This window comes from Ixodes scapularis, unplaced genomic scaffold (assembly GCF_016920785.2).
Source record: "Ixodes scapularis isolate PalLabHiFi unplaced genomic scaffold, ASM1692078v2 PGA_scaffold4__175_contigs__length_147842914, whole genome shotgun sequence".
NCBI classification, from domain to species: Eukaryota; Metazoa; Arthropoda; class Arachnida; order Ixodida; family Ixodidae; genus Ixodes; species Ixodes scapularis.
The window spans coordinates 28785354-28802650 of NW_024609879.1; the positions used below are offsets into that span (position 1 = coordinate 28785354).

Below are 17297 nucleotides of genomic sequence, written 5' to 3' on the forward strand. Positions count from 1 at the left end.
CAACAAAGGGCGTCGTCTGCTCGCTTCCTTTATCGAGAAATAGCAAACAACAATTTATTCCTTTGACTGTCAAGTTGATTAGTCTAATTTTTTTTTTTAGAAAACGAGAACCAATAGATGAAGAAGTTCAAATTGTAAAATCCAAAATCCAGCTGCACATTTGGTGAAGGTTAGAGCTTTCTATGCGCAGAAGCCGATGTTTAAATTTTGTTTTACAGCGTAACGGCATTGTTGCCACTGTATGCATCAGTTGTGGGATCTTCAGGATGTTTGAGATATAAAAAATCCGTATTAATGCCCCTATTGTGTTGTTGCGAGAACGAAGTTACAATGCTCAAAAGGCAAATGTATATTTAAAATAGTTTTTGTTTTATTCGTCACATTTTAGTAAGTATTTCTGCAGGATCCAAGGCACGTCGAAAGATAGACCGCCTATAAATACATTGCTTTCCGCATTGTGATATTCGATTGGTCTTGCAGCTTATATACTGACCTTGCATGGGACGATTTTGCATTTTCTATTTCGTGTAAGATGTCAGGCCCAAGAACGAATTCCAGCTTCTGAGGAGCACCTTCCGCGCCGTCCTTAGATGCTTCGAAGCTTCCTGCCTTCTGGCTGCAATATTCGGCATTTATTTTAACCACATACTTTTAGTATATGTGCAGATAGAGACAATCAAACAGGGAGTGCTTCATCTACAGTGCCAACCGACATCTCTATATATGTATATATGAATATTCATTAAAATATATTTCAAGAAATTTTTGAAATCTCAGCTTACTCAGCTTTCGTGTCGTACATACGGAGTTGGTTAAATGTATTTCTTATTTATTTATTTGGCCGAATGCTCGCGAGTCGTAAAATCAAACAGGAACACGGGACGCGTCAGCCAAGCAAAGTTCCTGCAGCTTCTTGTTGATCTTCGCCAGTAAACTGGCGAAAATCAACATGACCCGAAATGTTTGCCTCCCTTGTAAAAAAAAAAAAAAAAAAAAAAAAAACGTTGTGGGGTTGCCAGGCGAAACGCTTTTTGAGTCAATCTTCCGTCAAAATTCTGCGAGTGAAAAGGCGCTTGGTTGTTTCGCGCGGTCGTGGATGAGGCGCGGATCGCGGAAATTGGTGGCGTGCTGGTCATGTGGTACAGATACTTCGGACGTATATCGCAATTTGGTTTCCACATGTCAATCTGCCGTTAGAGGAGGGAATGACGTAGATGTGCTTCCGCTCGATAAGTGAGCCAATCCTGCCTTTTGTGGCTTGATCGCGTTGGTTCATTTGTATGCACGTTATAAATGCAGTCACAAGGTTAAGAGGAAACAAAAACACAAAAAACAAACAAGTTTGGCTTTTCTCTGGCTACCCACTGAAGTGCCAAATAAGAGCCAAAAGTGGCAAGGAAAGCCGAGAGGCCACCCCAAGTTTCGAATATCTCTGGTGTGTCACAGAAGTGCTCTTTCACGCGTCCCAGAAGAGAAATAAATTAAATAAGCGTTGGAAACACGATGGTAAGATGTCATCACCTCCGTTCCCAAGCAGCACGGCAATACTTTGCAGTATCGTCCCAGTGCGGCCGAAAGTCGGTTCCAATATCTCTCAACTGTCCAGTTTTGCACCACCGTTTGATACCCGGCAGGTATTGCCGTACAGCTGTTTCGCCCGGCCTAGCGTTCGCGCAATATTGTGCGAAAACTCTACGACGCGTCTGCTTCGTATTGGCCGAACGTCGTGCAAGTATGTGTACGTTGCATGTCATTTGTTGCATATCCAATCACTTATACGGACAAACAAATTTTTTTCGATCGCTCCCAGAAGTTTATTAAACAACTATCATTGCACACAGTGTATTCTCAACATATTTACAAAGGTCACACTTCTCTGTAAAACGAAAAGCAAATTATAAAATACAATTAACACTGTCCTCATGCCAAGCAAAACTCATCACAGAAAAACCGCGGAGATTGAGAGGAAAGCAGGACGACTATCAGAATCATGCTTGCAGTGCACTTACTAATAAAAGAGCGATATCATGTAATCCTTGATAGATGCATAATCCAACTCAGGCACTACACAAACACATTCGAGGATTCGAGGACTAACGTCTCGTCGTCGACGAAGAGCAGTTTTTGTCGAAGCGTGTCCAACAAACACATCACAAGTATTCCACGAACTCCGGTGCAAAAAATGGCTGTTACCGAAAAATTGGCATGGACGTATTCCGACCGTTTACGACGAAAAAACACAGCCGCGTCTGCAGCGCACGAAAGCAACAGAACACTGAAGAGCAGTTCGAAAACCGGACCTACGTGGCCCGCTTATTTCTATAACTAGGCAAACGGCGAAAACGACAGCCCCAGAGATCCCATCAGCGTGACAGAGAAAGTCACGTGAAAAATTTTCGTCCAAACGTTTTTGTCCTACGCGTCCTACGTAGATACTAGAGAGGTCACGCTGGGTCACGCGATTCGCTTCACCCTTTTGATTTGCCGCGCTCGCTGACAGCCACACGAACACACAAAAGCAGGTGGGGAGGATTTGCAAAAGGCGAGGTCGAAGGGGAATCAACAATTCATAAAAGGAAAGGCCGCTTCTGCCGGTGACCTTGTCGCCTTGCCTAGTCTGTCAGCGTTCGGCTTCCATTGAGGGCCTCAGAAAGATAATCTCCTTTCTTGAGAGCGAAATGGACAGGGTGGTTATGTTTTTCGGGCTTGTCGCTGTCCGATAGGCCTCAATAATTTCTGTCCCCCCTCGCTTACAGTGGCCTCCCATGACTGTCGTGCCGGTGAAATTAGGAGCGCAAAAATACTCCAGAAGCCGGGCGAAGACATGATAAATGTAATAACAAAAACGGCTTGACATAACAAAAATAATTTAATTAAACGTTTCGCCTCCCATGCGGGAGGCATCTTCAGTAGAGCGCAGAGCGAGTGAGAGTCGCACAAAAAAGTTCGGCTATTTAGGCATAAAGTTTGTGTACACGTCCGGCAGGGGGCCATGGTTCTTGTTTACCAGCGATGAATCACTTCCGCGTTTGTCGTTCTGGATGAACCAAGATTCCAGCAGCTTCCTCGGTCCCCACCTTTTATCCCTCGCCTCGTCAAAGTCAAATTGGTGTCCTGACGCTCATGCATGATCGACGAGTTCGGACCTGAAGCGGGTGGCGTTCGTGGAATTGGCGACATCCCGTGCGTGTTCTTTTAGTCTTTCTTCTTCGTTCTGTCACTCCAATGTAGGAAGCGTCACATTCCTTGCACTGCACCTGGTAGATCACGACCCTTTCTGCCTCTGACGGGGTCGGGTCTTTTGGCTTGGAGATAACATTGGCAATTGTTCTGTAGGGTTTGTATACAGTTCGTACCCCCAACGGCCTAAGGGCGCGTCCCAATGCCTCCGAAACCCCCTTAACGTACGGGATCCACACGACGTCACGTGTTCGCTCGGCTCGATCCGGGCGCCGACGGGACATTTGTTTCTTAACGCGATTGATAAACCGGTCGGGGTAGTTACGTTTCTTCAAAGCCTCCCGCACATGGCTAAGTTCTTGATCGCTAAGTGTTGAGTTTGATGGGACTGTTTCTGAACGATGAAGGCAACGATCTTACAACTGAGCTTTTGTGTTGAGTAGGGTGATGAGAGTGGTAGTGAAGAAAGTTTTGTCTGTCACATGTTTTACCCTATACGGATGTCTCCATCTTAAAGAAAGACTCACTAGTTATATGGACACGTACATATAAAAACGGCAAGGTACTATCGGTTTTATGTTCGCAGGTGAACTGAATTGAGGGGTGGACACCATTCAAATCGCGGTGAAAATCGGTTACGTTCTCTCTGTTAACTATTACAAAAGTGTCATCGACATAGCGACGGTAGAATTTCACGGGGAAATCAATGCCAGACATTACCTTTTCCTCAACATATTCCATGACGAGATTCGAGACGGGTACGGAAACTGGACTCCCCATAGGGCATCCGCTGACCTGATGATATATGTCCCCATTAAAACTAAAATTACACTGCTTGAGACAAAAACGCAAAAGGAGTATAACGTCATCAACAACCGGGGTTGTGCGAGTGGACAACGACTGGTCTGCCAACAACCGGTCACGGGCGACATCAACTGCCAGGGCGTTGGGGACATTCGTAAATAATGAAATCACATCAAAGGGTACCATAGCCTCGTGCGGTAGCAGGGTCTGAGCGCGTATAAGTTCAACAAAGTCACGGGAATTCCGGACGCTAAACTCATTGTTTCCCATAAGAGGGCTCAGAATCATAACCAGATATTTGGAAAGGCTGTAAGTGGATGAACCAATAACATATACCATCGGGCGTAGGGGGCAACCCGGTTTGTGAATTTTGGGGAGTCCTTACATCTTGGGTGTCGCGGCGTCAAAGGAGAAGAGACGACGGTATAGGTCGTCACTGATGCGTCCTTTCTTTTTCAGCTCTCGAAGGTGGTCAACTAACTCTCTTTCGGACTTAGCAGCGGGATCTCTTGATAGCCTCACAAAATAGCGACTGTCATTTATAGCTTCATACATCTTCTTCATGTAGTCATCCTCATCAAGCAGAACGGTTCCTTTTCCTTTGTCGGCCTTTAAAATCATGATGGAGCTGTCTGACTTCAACTGATTAAGAGCAATGCGTTCTTGTTTATCTAAATTTGACCCGGCCGGTTTCGCATTGTTCAAAACACTGACAACGCGGCTTCTCGCGAGATTTACCCCTGTGACATCGTGCACATGTCTGAGTTTCTCTTCAATTTCAATTATGAAGTCACGTTTTGGAACGTACCGTGGAGCAAGGGCATAGTCCAGTCCTTTGGATAGCAGAACTTGCAAGCCAGGGTTGGTAATAGTAACATAAGGTACGTACGACAGAATTCCCTGCCATAAATAAAATGATTTGGCTAACGCCAATGTAACGCGAAATAGGTGCAAAGAGTTTTGCCATAGGAAGCGTCACCCAAAAAAAAAGGGAAAAAAAAGATAGAAAGACTGAAGGAAAGGAGAAATAAGAAAACAAATCTCTGGTGACGTGGCCAAAAAAAAATGCTGTTTATGCGATTTTTCTTGTCACGTGACCAAACAAAAAAAAAAGATAAATAAACGAAATAAAAAAAAAGAACACGAGAAAAAAAAACTATCCCCTGCCCGGTTTCGAAGCTAGGCCCTCTTGATCGTGAAACTAGCGCGCTGTCCGTTGCGCCAACATAACTTTTCTTTTCTGTCTTTATTGCAAGTTGCGCCAACATAATGCTGCCTGCAAAGGCCCGTTCACACTGTTGCGACCGAGTAAGACTGAGAGAGACCAGACCGGTTTTTAAGCCTTTTGCGACTTCTTAGGACCGGATTCGATGCAGCAGAGCTGGTCCTAAGAGATCGCAAGAGGCTTAAAAACCGGTCTGGTCTCTCTCGGTCGTGCTCGGTTGCAAGAGTGTGAACGTGCCTTAATGCTCACGCATTCTACTTTCATAGGAGAAAGCTTAGTTGCCTTCGTAGTTTTTCATGCATGTGTTATTTTTATTTGTGGCAAGAGTGCACGTCCAGAATGCTTTTAGAGTTTTCGAGCAAAACGAGTTTTCTTCATCCGAGTCACCTTCTAGAACCAGTAGACCGCACTGGGTCGTCCGGCTAATCAAGCAGCTTTTTTCGAATTCTCTAACGTGCCCGTCCTCGGATCCAAGGTCGCCGTTTGACAAGCTTAACTTTCTTCCACCTCTTAGCCGGAACCCCCACGGCAGCTTTGTTCCGTTCCCACTCCCTCTCGCGAGGATGACTCGCCCAGAGGCTAATCCCATTCTCTAGACGCTCCTTCCACCCAACGATGGCCCTTTCCCTCCCCGTCCCCCAGCTTCGGGAGAGAAGGTTCTTCTCTGTAGAACGTGCCGTTTGTACAGCGGCCTTTAAAGTTCAGATTGTCCTCTCTGTATCGTCCCTTTTGTGTCTCAACTTTTAATGTTTAAAAAGTATCAACACGCTAAAATAGTACAATTTCCGGGATTTTATTTTAATTCCCCAAGTGTGATGCGGGAGCCGCGCCACGGAGCCCCGGTCGCTTCCGCTCTTTGTTATCGCTAGGATTTGACAGTGCTCAATCACAATGTAAGACACGCACAGAGCCACGCTCGCTTTTGCATTGCGCCGCCTAATAATGATATCTCTTGTGGAAACGTGCGTACATCCGTCTTGCGCAGTGTTAGCTCAATGGCAGCACTTTCTGTAAAGGCTGATTCACACCGGGGATGTAAGCAGTCGCGCGATCCAACTAAATCGCATCGCAAAAAAAATAAAAAATAAATAAAAGTAATTAGTTGGTCAATTTGACGTGCGCGATGAGCGAGTCCAACGCCTTCGTTGGCGAGTCGCTTCTTAAAAACTCTCGCTCCGAACGCCGTTGGTTGGCTCGGCCTCTCCGCGACTAGAGTGCATCGCAAAACGTCGGGTCAGCAAGCGACTGCTCAAAACCCGTCACTTTTTGCCCGCGATGGTCGGTTTTGCGATGAAAGTTATGGCGCGACTAGATCGCATCGCCGGTGTGAACGCGCCATAATGTCGAACCAGTCTCACGGCGCGTCCTGATATTGGCTTGTGTACCATCTGGCACAATTTGCGTTTGCAAAGCCTGCTCTAGCCGCGTCGAAAAATTCAGCCAACCTTTGGACTGCAGAAATCAAAAGACACCAAAATAAGATAAAGTTACCAGCCGAATAAAACTTGATTTCTATTTAATTAAGATGAAGACCACCCGCTTACATCAAATACCTCATCAGCCGAACTCCAAGGCAGTAAGCCTAGTTCCGGCACTTGTTTGGCAACTTTGGCCCGCAGCTGCCAGAAGCCAAACTATCGGGAAGCGAAGCCTAACTTGGGCGCTCGTTTGGCGACTTGGGCCCAAAGATGCCAGATCTCAACCGAACTACAAGGTAGTAAGCCTAACTCTGGCACATTTGTGGCGATTTAGGCCCGAATGTGCCAGGTGACAGCCGAACTTTCAAAAAGTGAAGCCTAACTTTGGCATTAGTTCGGCGATTTTGGCCCAAAAATGCCAAAGGTCCGCCGAACTACAAGGTAGTAAGCCTAACTCTGGCACATCTGTGGCGATTTTGGCCCGAATGTGCCAGGTGACAGCCGAACTATCAAAAAGTGAAGCCTAACTTTGGCATTAGTTTGGCGATTTTGGCCCAAAAATGCCAAAGATCTGCCGAACTAACTGGCAGTAAGCCTAAATCTGGCATTTTTTAGGCGATTTAGGCCCGAAGATGCCAGACGACAGCCGAACTACCCGGCAGCGAAGCCTAAGTTTGGCACTTGTTTGGCGAATTAGGGCCAAGATACCCAGACTGTTGCCAAGGGAGGTCAGGTTTGGCACTACTTTGGCTTCTTCGGGCTTTTTAATGCCCTGAACTGCCAGACGCAAGCCAAGTTTTGGCCCAGAACTCGGTGCTGCCTGGGTTGGTTTTGAATTCCAGTCGGAGGTGCGCGCAATCTGCCGAGCCTTATTGCACAGAAGGTGCGGCGCAACTGAGTTATCGTTTGTACGTCGAAAGGTTGTCGGGTGGACGAAATTATTCTTCAGTCCCCCGCCGGAGCGTGACAGTCGTTTGGTATGGCACGTTAAAACCCTTAAAATTTGTATTATTTTTCGAGTGTGTGAGAAGTTGATTACGCCCCACCATTTAAAGTGTTAGAAAAGCATGCCTCATAGTTCGGGTGCTTCATTATAACACCTGTTTCTTGGGCTGTGTGATCACTCCACCTTTTTCGAAATGTGCTCAAAATTACACCACCATCTCACGGTATTTGTCCACACGGATAAGGGGTGTTAGCTACGAAACAAACCCAAAATATTATTGATGGTGTTAAAATGTTTAGCGTATTTATGATGAGGTAGCGCAAGAAATCTGCAGCTAATTCAGCAATACTAAATGTGTATCGACAGGGTGATCGTCCTGTTCGTGGATCTTCTTTCTCTCACGCACTAAAACAATCACACTCTATAAATAACGCAGCACCCGCAACGAATAACGTCGCATTAACGTTTCGTGATTCCATTAGCCGGTGACAAGAAACACACGAAGGCACCGTGACTATATACGTTCGGCGCTCTTTGGATGCCTGCATCTGATGGTGCCTCCAGTCGGAGACAATTTGACGTGGAGTACTTTAGTCAAGGGCAGTGTAGCCCAGCCGCAGGAGCGGCTACTTCGTTCCGGAAGGCTTAGCGGATGGGGAAACGCGGTCTACATAAGCTTCCGGATGTGAGAAGGAATATAGTAACGTACATGTATTTTATCATGAAACTCGTGCGTGCGTAGCGTTATGAACGGAGATTCACTACCTCGCCACTACTCTTCTGATTCGTTTTTCTGAGAGCCTATATTATAGAATGTTTTAGAATAGGGCAATAGGGGAATAGGGTTTCTTTTTTATATTTTTCTCAGTTTAAAATGACGTTTTCTATTGATTTTTGAATGTCGACAAATATGGTACTCAGTGACGTTTTTTAGTTTCTTTTTTTTATTTTGTATTAATTGTTAATATGGACGATCTTGCTTGGATATTGATATTTCCGAAGATTCTGCAGAATGTACTGAGGCCGAGAACCCGTCAAGTCGCGTAGCACGGCTGTTTTTCTTGGCTCCATCATTAGGCGTAATGGAAATAAACTAATAATATTATTATAAAGCTTTGCGTACACGAAGAATACCGTCTTCGGCACTGCGCCTGCGCCGAACCCTAGCCGCGTTTCGCGCTCTGTGTGCGCTATTTTAGCGTACGCTATTTTTTCGGAAATTGAGTGCGTACTCAATGAGTCCTTGCGCTCTTTCGAGGGCCATTCGTGATGCACGTCAAATGTGCTAATGCCATGACCCGCACAGTCAGAAAAAGGCGGCTCCCAGGACCGCGACCCCTTTGGCAGCCGTCGTGAGCGCGGCGTCGGCGGCATCCTCCCTACTACAGATTTTAAGGCACGCCGACATTGAATTTCTACGGGAGGTGCACGTCATGACCGACTCGGAGGACCCAGAAAGGTTGGCAGCGATCGCCGACCACTTGCTGCTCGCGACCAGCGAACAATTCTCGGCGAACGTACGTCGGGTATGTGAAAGAAGGACAGTACACGATACCTCTCTTGCTGAGGCGACGCAACCGGACACGACCAGTCGGCCGCTCTTGTCGCATTCTCATCCTTAAACTATCCTAAAATGTTACTCCGAGACAAAACACTTATATTTCTTAAATTGCAACGGTTTGTGCGTGAAATACAAATTGTTATCGGAACTTGGTGGCGTTACAAGCGCGAGATGCTCGGGTTTTTACGTCGTAGTGGAAGAACGCTGATCTAGCTAAGTATGCGCAAACGTAAGTGCTAACTTAAGCACCAGCGTGCGTCACAACTGCGTACCTTGTTTTAAAACTCCCTAAAAATTACCGGTTTCGCCAGCATTTCATTGAATGGGGGTACGTCGCATTACCAGTTTCAAAGCTAAAAACCAAGCGTGCTATTCGATTCAATCGTATTGTCACGTTACGCAGTGAAAAAAGAAGAAGAGGAAAGAAGAGGTGTCAGGATAGGCGGTAGAAAATGAAGAAAAAAAAAGAAAAAAGGAGAAGCTCGAGACAGTGGAGCTCGAGCAGAGGGACAGATTCGACGGTGCCCCGAGAACGCTGCCTACCTCGGCCGCGAACAGCAGAGGCAGATGAATTCGACGGTGACCTGAGAAAGGTGCAGTCCTCGGCCGTGAATCGCAGACGCAGGCCGGCTCCACCCAAATTCGGACCCACAACCCTCTACAGAGATCCAAACTATCAAAGCGACGAACCCTGATACCCAGCGGTAAATTTCTCGTAAAAAAACCTGGGCCACCTCCAACAGAACCCGGAATCACCTCGGCAGCAATCCCTGGTAAAAGCCACTGGCTCCGGCGAGAACCCATCATCAAGTTTCAACAGACACTGGTGACCCCAACGCGTGAGGTCATCAACCTGAAAGGGGGCGTGGGAGTTCAAGACATTTTTAAGTGTACATGTGTAAATACTTAGGCACTAGGCATCTTTTCTATTTACGTATGTCGCTGTGTTATATAAATTGATTTATACCGTCCGACCGTCCACTCTCCTATCTTACTCAGACGGTTGACCTGAACTACGACACGTATATTCCCACACCCCACTAAAGCTGTGTCTTTCAGATAAGATTATTTCGAGCAACCGCAGAAACCAAGTCATCTTGTTGGTCCCGCGAACAGTGTAGGATACTCGTATATACAAATGTCGTCACTGCCCGCGGCGTAACACCAGATAAAGTTCTCTCCGTGCCTTGGTTGAAATCGACGCCCCAAGAAGTCTCCTCGATATGAGGCTAACGGCAGCCCGTCGTGGGTCCGGTTTCCCATGCTTCTCCATGGGTGTAACGAATCTTTTTTAATGTTTTCTCAGTGCGCCACGCCATGTAAAACATGGTACTAGTGCAATACGTGTTGCTTTTATGCAGCTTCCTCATTGACATAATTTGAGTGCCTCAACAGCGGCAAGAGCAGTTTCATTAACGCTTTGAAGCGGTTATATCTCTAACGCGGTTTTTACAGCGGCTTGCGTAGAGGTCAAAGCATGCGCGCCCAGCGAAAAGCGGATGTGCAGAGCTGTCATTGCAGCGAGACACATGTTTGCTTCCTCAGTGTGGCCGGTCGCGACGCGGTTGGAATAAGCTGGAATAAGCTCGCGCGCCGATAAGGCTACATCTGGTCGATTCCGTTACAGCGTTCGCTGTGTTGCTTGTCCTCACCAGTGCTGTACACGTACATCCAAAAAAGAAACGAAAGATTATTTCGTTCCTTCTGATTTTCGCAACGCGTTCCCGTTACAAGTTTCATAAGTGAAAAAGGAACTTCTTCCCGTTACAGTTACAAAAATGGAAGGTATCGTTACATATACGTCACATTTTCATTTTGCTGATTACCATATTTCGCTGAATCCACGAAAGTTGTCTTTTTTTATCTATCTCATCGTTAGCCCTATTCATGTTTGTGGTGGGCGATTGAGACGAGCCATTTGTTATGTAACCCCACATTGCACGGGCGTTTTGCAGCAGGCTCACACGTTTCAATCGGTCGAAGTCTCTTGCTGAACTTAACAACAGTTGCTTCTCATTGTTGTCGTCCGCAAACGAGAGTGAAGAAGTGGTGGGGCTTTTGGGAAGTCAGTTTTGAACAATATTAGTTCTTCCTCGTGAAGTTTGGATTCCTTGTTCAGTTTCAAGGAGGCGGACAAGGGGAGAAGAAATAAAGTTTACTTTTTGTGCATTTCTTAATTGACCAACATTCGGGATACAAGGGTATGTTCGATATGTGGTAAGCTTTTCTTTTGTTGTAATTGTGGGTCTCTTCGTGGAAGTTTAGTGATGGTTGTAGTTGGCCTTAGATTGCCGAATGAGAGGGGTTTTGTGGAAGGAAAGAAACTATCTGAGTTTTGCTTTTTGTATCGCAGTCTCGGACACTGAGAAAAAAACCGATGTCCAATTGTTCACCTGGACTTTACTGTTACCAAGTGAGGACCACGCAAAATAAGCCCCGAGATAACTAACCAAAACGTTAATGAGATCCTGCACTACCTGAGAGATAATGTTTTTATACTTTTAGAATTTCCCTCGGAAATAAAATAAAAATTATTCCACGGGACGAAAGAAACGAACGGCGTTCCTTTTTTCGTTCCAGTAAAAAGTTCAGGAGTTCCCGTTCCAGTTCCACCGTTGCAAAACAAAAAAAAAAAAACGGCGCCGTACCTTCGTTCTTCCTAAAAAGAACGCTTTCCTGGAATGCCGTTCGGTACAACACTGGTCCTCACCTGAATACGAGGTGTTTTACCGAAAGGTTGTGAAAATGCTTAAAAATTGCATGGCGCACAAAAGAAAAAGTATTGTTTTCCGGAAAATATTTTAAGCCACCTTAAAAATATATTGAAAAAAATACCAATTAGCTTAATGTTGCACTAAAAATTCCTAATCAAAGTTTCAATTTCTGATAGCAAACTAATGGTTTCAATGACAAACATCATAAAAAAAACACAAAATCAACTAAGTTTAGAAAAATAAAAGGCAAGTGCAGCATTGTAAAGCGTTCCAAAAAAAAAAAAAAAACTCAATATGGACGCGTTTCTATATTTCGTTTCATTATCGCCGCGCATTTTAGTGCCTGCAGTCCTTCGCCCGGGTGGCGGAGTCGCGAAGCCACCGCCTCCCCTCCCCGCAGAATGGAGGGAAGTATAAGGAAAAGGTGTTCAGCGTCTCGGCCAGCGGACAGAGAAAAGAAAACAAAACGCGCGTCAAAATTGTCAGCGATGTCGTCTGTCATTCCTTTGTCCTTGTCGCGCTGTTTTAAACTAAGATGATCATCAATCAACGAGCCCTAACATACATTTCAGCAAGTCAAATGTGGACGTTTTTGTTTATTTTTTTTTTTAACACCGGAAGATGTTGTTATCTTTTTTTTAATATCCTAATGAGTCGATTCTAAGGTTTTCCATGATGATTAGCAAGGTCTAATTGAGATAGTATGTTTATCTTCTTATTTAAAACGTTGACCAGTAAATATCAGCTAGTTATTTACCAAGATCGTTTTTTTTTTTTTTTGTTCTTGAAATTTGTAATATCCACATTGGCTGGCAGTTTGTCTCAAGAAATAATTTATTTTTCTCTTCACCTTAACAGGTGGAGAAAAGTAAAAGACCATCAAGTTGTACCAAATAGTTTAATATATTCTAATCTGCTCATTCACATTAAACAGCGCGCCAACGGCGCAAACTCCTTCCCAAGCGGCGGGGAGAGCCGGTGTCGAGGAAACGCCCACGCATCAAGTTGGTCATACTGTCGCTTTGCGCCGTGGGGGACGCCTGCCGCCGACGCACCGCTACACCGAATCCACCAAGACATCAGAAACAGATGCCTCCGCTGTCTTGACGGGTTTTCACTACTATAGATGGCGGCATCTTCATCTTGCGATTTAAAAAGAAAAACACCGATGGCGTGCGCGTTCAGCCGTTCCAACTACACGAAAGCTATCGGGGCCAAAGCAATTGAATTTTTGTGCATTTAAATGTCTCGCTTATAAAGCGTTTCAGATTAAGTTTAGACGCAGCCTAGGCTAGGAGCGAATTGGACCAATCAAGCAGTATGAAAAGCGCACGTCAGTGGGCCTTCTTTGTTTCTGATTGGTGTTAGCGATGTTAGAACACGCACATATAAAAAGCGAACACCACAATGGTGCGCTTTGGAAGTTGTCTGACTGGTTCATTCAGCTCGTAAAGTCAGCTTGTAAAGTCGCAAAGTATTTGGCAATGCGATTACATTATTAAGCGGAGGCTACAGTCTCAGAAGAAGAATTATAACGGGGAATCCGTGGGGTCGATCACCGGCGAGACGGAGCCGGCGGCACCGGCAGCCAGAAACTCGCCGGCGGCACACCACGTGACCTTTGGTACCCAAACATGAAACGCCGGACGGTGGCAGTTTGCTTTGACGCCTTCCCGCAAGACACCGCAGAGTCTTTCGCCACCGTCCCGTCACTCACGTTTTCGGATCATCCATTTTCCCCGTGGTATTTTCCCAACGGCTTGGATCGACTCGAGTATTGGCTGCTTAAGTGACCTCAGATCAGTGTAGTTCTGTCGCTCATCTCTTCTCACTGACCTCAACTTCCATTTAAAGGGTGGCAACACAGTTTGGCGCCCGCTCGCCCGGCCGTTTGAAGCTCGGGCGTAAAAACCTCCGGAAGGTTGCAGCTGCTTGCCAGACAACTTCCACCGTCAAGGTGTGCGCCTGCCGGAAACTTACCACGCAAACACTACTGCCGTTTTTTTCGGCAAAAGTAAGTTGCCGACGGTTTACCATCCGAATTTGACGTTAAAGGACTATATTTCAGCAGTGTCATTGGTTTAATCTTTTTGGCGGTTTTCGTATCAGTTTCGAGATTCAATAGTTGAACCCAATATATACTTTTACAATCACATATTTCCTTTCATCTGAAATTCAAGTGCAGTGGAAAGTGAGAAGACACAAACGCAAGCACAAACCTCCTAACCAAAAATGCAGGGTCACGGCGCCTGCCATGCGCTTGGTTGGCTCAGCCGGTGACAGCATGCGTATCGCAATACGACGAGCCTCGTGATGATGCACTTTTGCCTCTCATTGATTGATTGACTCCATCGAATCGGAGAGGTGATTGAGGTCGGACTTGTGCGAAAGGGAGTATGTACCTGGAAACATTCGTTTCCAAATATTTCGATACTCTCGGTGAATATGCGTAGTTATTCCATGGGCTGGATGCTCAAACTAATTATTAAATAGTTTCTTTCTGGAACAATAATCTACGAATAGGCATAATCATAACGGCAAAGAATTGAATGCGGAGAGCAAGTCGGTCCGCTTCTTGTGCAGATGTAGCGGTGACGTCATAACGACGCCAATAGCTGGTTGGCTTGGAATGAAAAGGTAGTAAGTGGACCTCGATGCTAGATTCCTTCAGGTCTACCAACTATTTTTTTTTTAATTCAGCCAATAAGTGCTCCGCGTTCCGACATTATCGCAACGCCTGCGTAAGAGGCAGATGAACTTTCGCTTCCCATAAGAATCTTTAAAGAAATACTCGACTTTGCGCTGAATTCAAACTCACGCGTAATGATAGCAGTGATTCGTGACTCCAGCCATCGCAGTGCCGTCGAAGGCTGTGTGATCGTAGAGAAGTGCAGACCCTCCGTCTTCCCCGACAATCACCTGGATCGAGAAACGAATAAAAAAACTCTGAGCGTTGTTTCACGGACCATGGTGCCGCTATGCGCCGTGAGTTGCATTAAAAATTAAGAATGTGAATGTAAAACTAGAAGTAATGAGAAGATATATTCCCGCGTTCACCTCAAGCATAAAGTCTCAGCAGGACAGAAGAAGGTTGCAGTTACAAGGCATTGCCCTGGCCGTGTTTTCATTTTTTTCTAAGATGTTTGGTATTTTAGTCGCCGACAGTGTGTGAACGACAATCCGAGTTTTAACGCCTGGCCTCCAGGACGCCTTCATTGACTTCCGCCGTGCTCTGATGTCGCGCGATCACGGTGAGCACGAGATGCCGGAGCGAAGCGTTGCCGAAGGTAGCAGGCCCCCTCTGGACGCTAGACCAACTGAAGATCCTTCCTGCCGTTTTTATCTTGTCAGGGACTACAGTAAGTGCCAAGTTTTCGTATCTAATCTGCAGCAAATTTAGGACGATATCTACGCAGGTCGACTAGGAGATGTATATTTTTACTATGATAGAGCGATTTATGTATGCACTCTAACATTACATCTCTAGATTTGTTCCCCAATATACATACCGCTCTGTTGTTAACTGATAGTTCGGGATGCGTTCCAAAACACTGTTTTCTCTATTGCTTATCGAGACATGTAAAAATGCTTGGTTCTTTGCTTGGCATTTGTCCACAACTGCCCTTATATTTTGGCAAAGGGCTCAACAATAAAAAAAAAAAATATTCAGTGGCCAAGCCGCAGAAAACGCGCTAAAGGCAAACAGTCTCGTTGATTAACGGGTGTCAAACCAAAAACGACTCATGTCGGTACTATAGAGGAGACAGCTGGTTTTAACATTGGAAAGTGCTTCGGCGTCAGCTGCTTTCCTCTTGCAGACTGCGACACGGTGGCGTGGTCGCCAGCTGGAGGGCCGAGGCCACCGCCCCGTCCATGCACGGCGCACTCCCACCTTCGCGCATGCGTGGTGCTCAAAACACTAAACGGGCATCGGTCGCGTGCTATCACCCATTATGTGCACGATGGTGCTTCGCGCCCATGAATGTTCCCATGCATTCCAGCGCAGTATTTGCCTATGCTAGAAGGTATGTGTCTACAGTATTCAGCCCGTCTTGGTGTTTACCTGAACTGGCTTGTCCCACCATCGATTGGCTGCATATTCGGCGTTCGGACCGCCCTTGTATACCTGCCGGGGCCAGGCCACCTCGTAGGGATCCACGTCTTCCACTCTGCCGTCAAGGCACACCACGAGTGAAGCCCTCTTGATCGCTTCCAGAGACGCCGCGTTCTGAGAATCTGCGTCCCAATGAACGGAAACCATTCTTTATTGTAGTACTGGGTTCCGCTTTGTGATTTTCCATTTATTTTTTCGAATAAAGACATTGCGTTATTTTTCGGTCTCAAGTTTTCAATTCGCGAGGTGTGCAGCACGCTCATACTGGCGCTGTGTTTCCGTTAACAGGTTTCTTTTCTTTATAGTTTGTGGGAACCACGGGTTCCCCGCATCCCTATCTAGGCCTAGCTCAGGCAGGCCGTGGGACGTCGCCACGTGGGGGCGCGTCCCGGATGCGACGGCGAAGCCGTATTCCCTCGTGGGCGGCTTTCCCTCGTCCTTCTCGGGTGATTTGCCTAAGGCACACCCCTCGGGATCATGACTTTAACGCGTCCGCCCCTCCGGGGAGCCACCTACATCCGACCCACCCCGGGCGCGTCCATTCCCGCAGGCTATATAACACGGCCCTAATCCAACGGGCGGGACTCTCGCTGGGGGAGGCTCTGCTCGACAGAGCCTTCATATCTCTATCTGATCCTCCCCCTCCGTGACACTGTCAATAGCGGCAGCGCGGACTCCGACTGGTGATCCTGTCAAAAGAGACAGCGCCGTCATCTCCACCATTGTTGGCCTTCGGGCAAGCGTGTTGGCATTGCAGTCAATAAACACGTCTTTATCCGGACCCAAGGAACCTTCTGTGTTTCTAAGTGGTACCCTCATAAAAGGGGAATCCCACAAGTTAGTCTTATCATACGTCGGCCTGAAGCGGACGCCATACAAACGAGCCCTTATACTTCGCTTCACATTAAAAGCGCTGCAAAAATACATTTTTAATGACCTAGAGAAATCATAAATACAACTAAATACATTTTTCGCAACAAATTTGTTGCTTACTTAAAAGCAAACAAAAAATAAATAAAACACAGAGGAAAATCACAGGACAACCACGTTCTTTCATTTAGCAACAACATTTTTTGAGGGGCAAAAACATTGCACCCTGAGCAAGAACCCAACTAAGATAGCTTAATAAGGGGGAAGGAAAATTGGGAGATGGAAAGGGGGAGGGAGAAACCGCGAGGCACTGGAAGAACTACGATGATGGTTCGGTTTCGGCGTGGAGCCTCACAGTTTTGTCCTGTCCCTTTTCATTCCCTTTTCACTTTATCTTAGTTGGGATCTCGTTCAGGGCGCAATTTTCCGACATGAAATAAACGTTATGGCCATCCGAAAGAAAGT

The 17297-nt window shown here is 46.2% G+C and overlaps 1 protein-coding gene across 1 annotated transcript in view; it reads right to left on the reverse strand.

Moving 5' to 3' along the window:
* Positions 1 to 432: 432 nt before the first annotated feature.
* The window catches only part of LOC115330978 (carnitine O-acetyltransferase-like), a 31135-nt gene continuing 14270 nt past the window's right edge, over positions 433 to 17297 (reverse strand). Inside the window, exons 2-4 of the mRNA XM_040503678.2 lie at positions 15912 to 16084; positions 14667 to 14767; positions 433 to 616 (exon numbers count right to left, since the gene is read on the reverse strand). Of these exons, the coding sequence (XP_040359612.2) occupies positions 433 to 616; positions 14667 to 14767; positions 15912 to 16084 (458 nt within the window). The remainder of the gene's footprint in view (positions 617 to 14666; positions 14768 to 15911; positions 16085 to 17297) is intronic.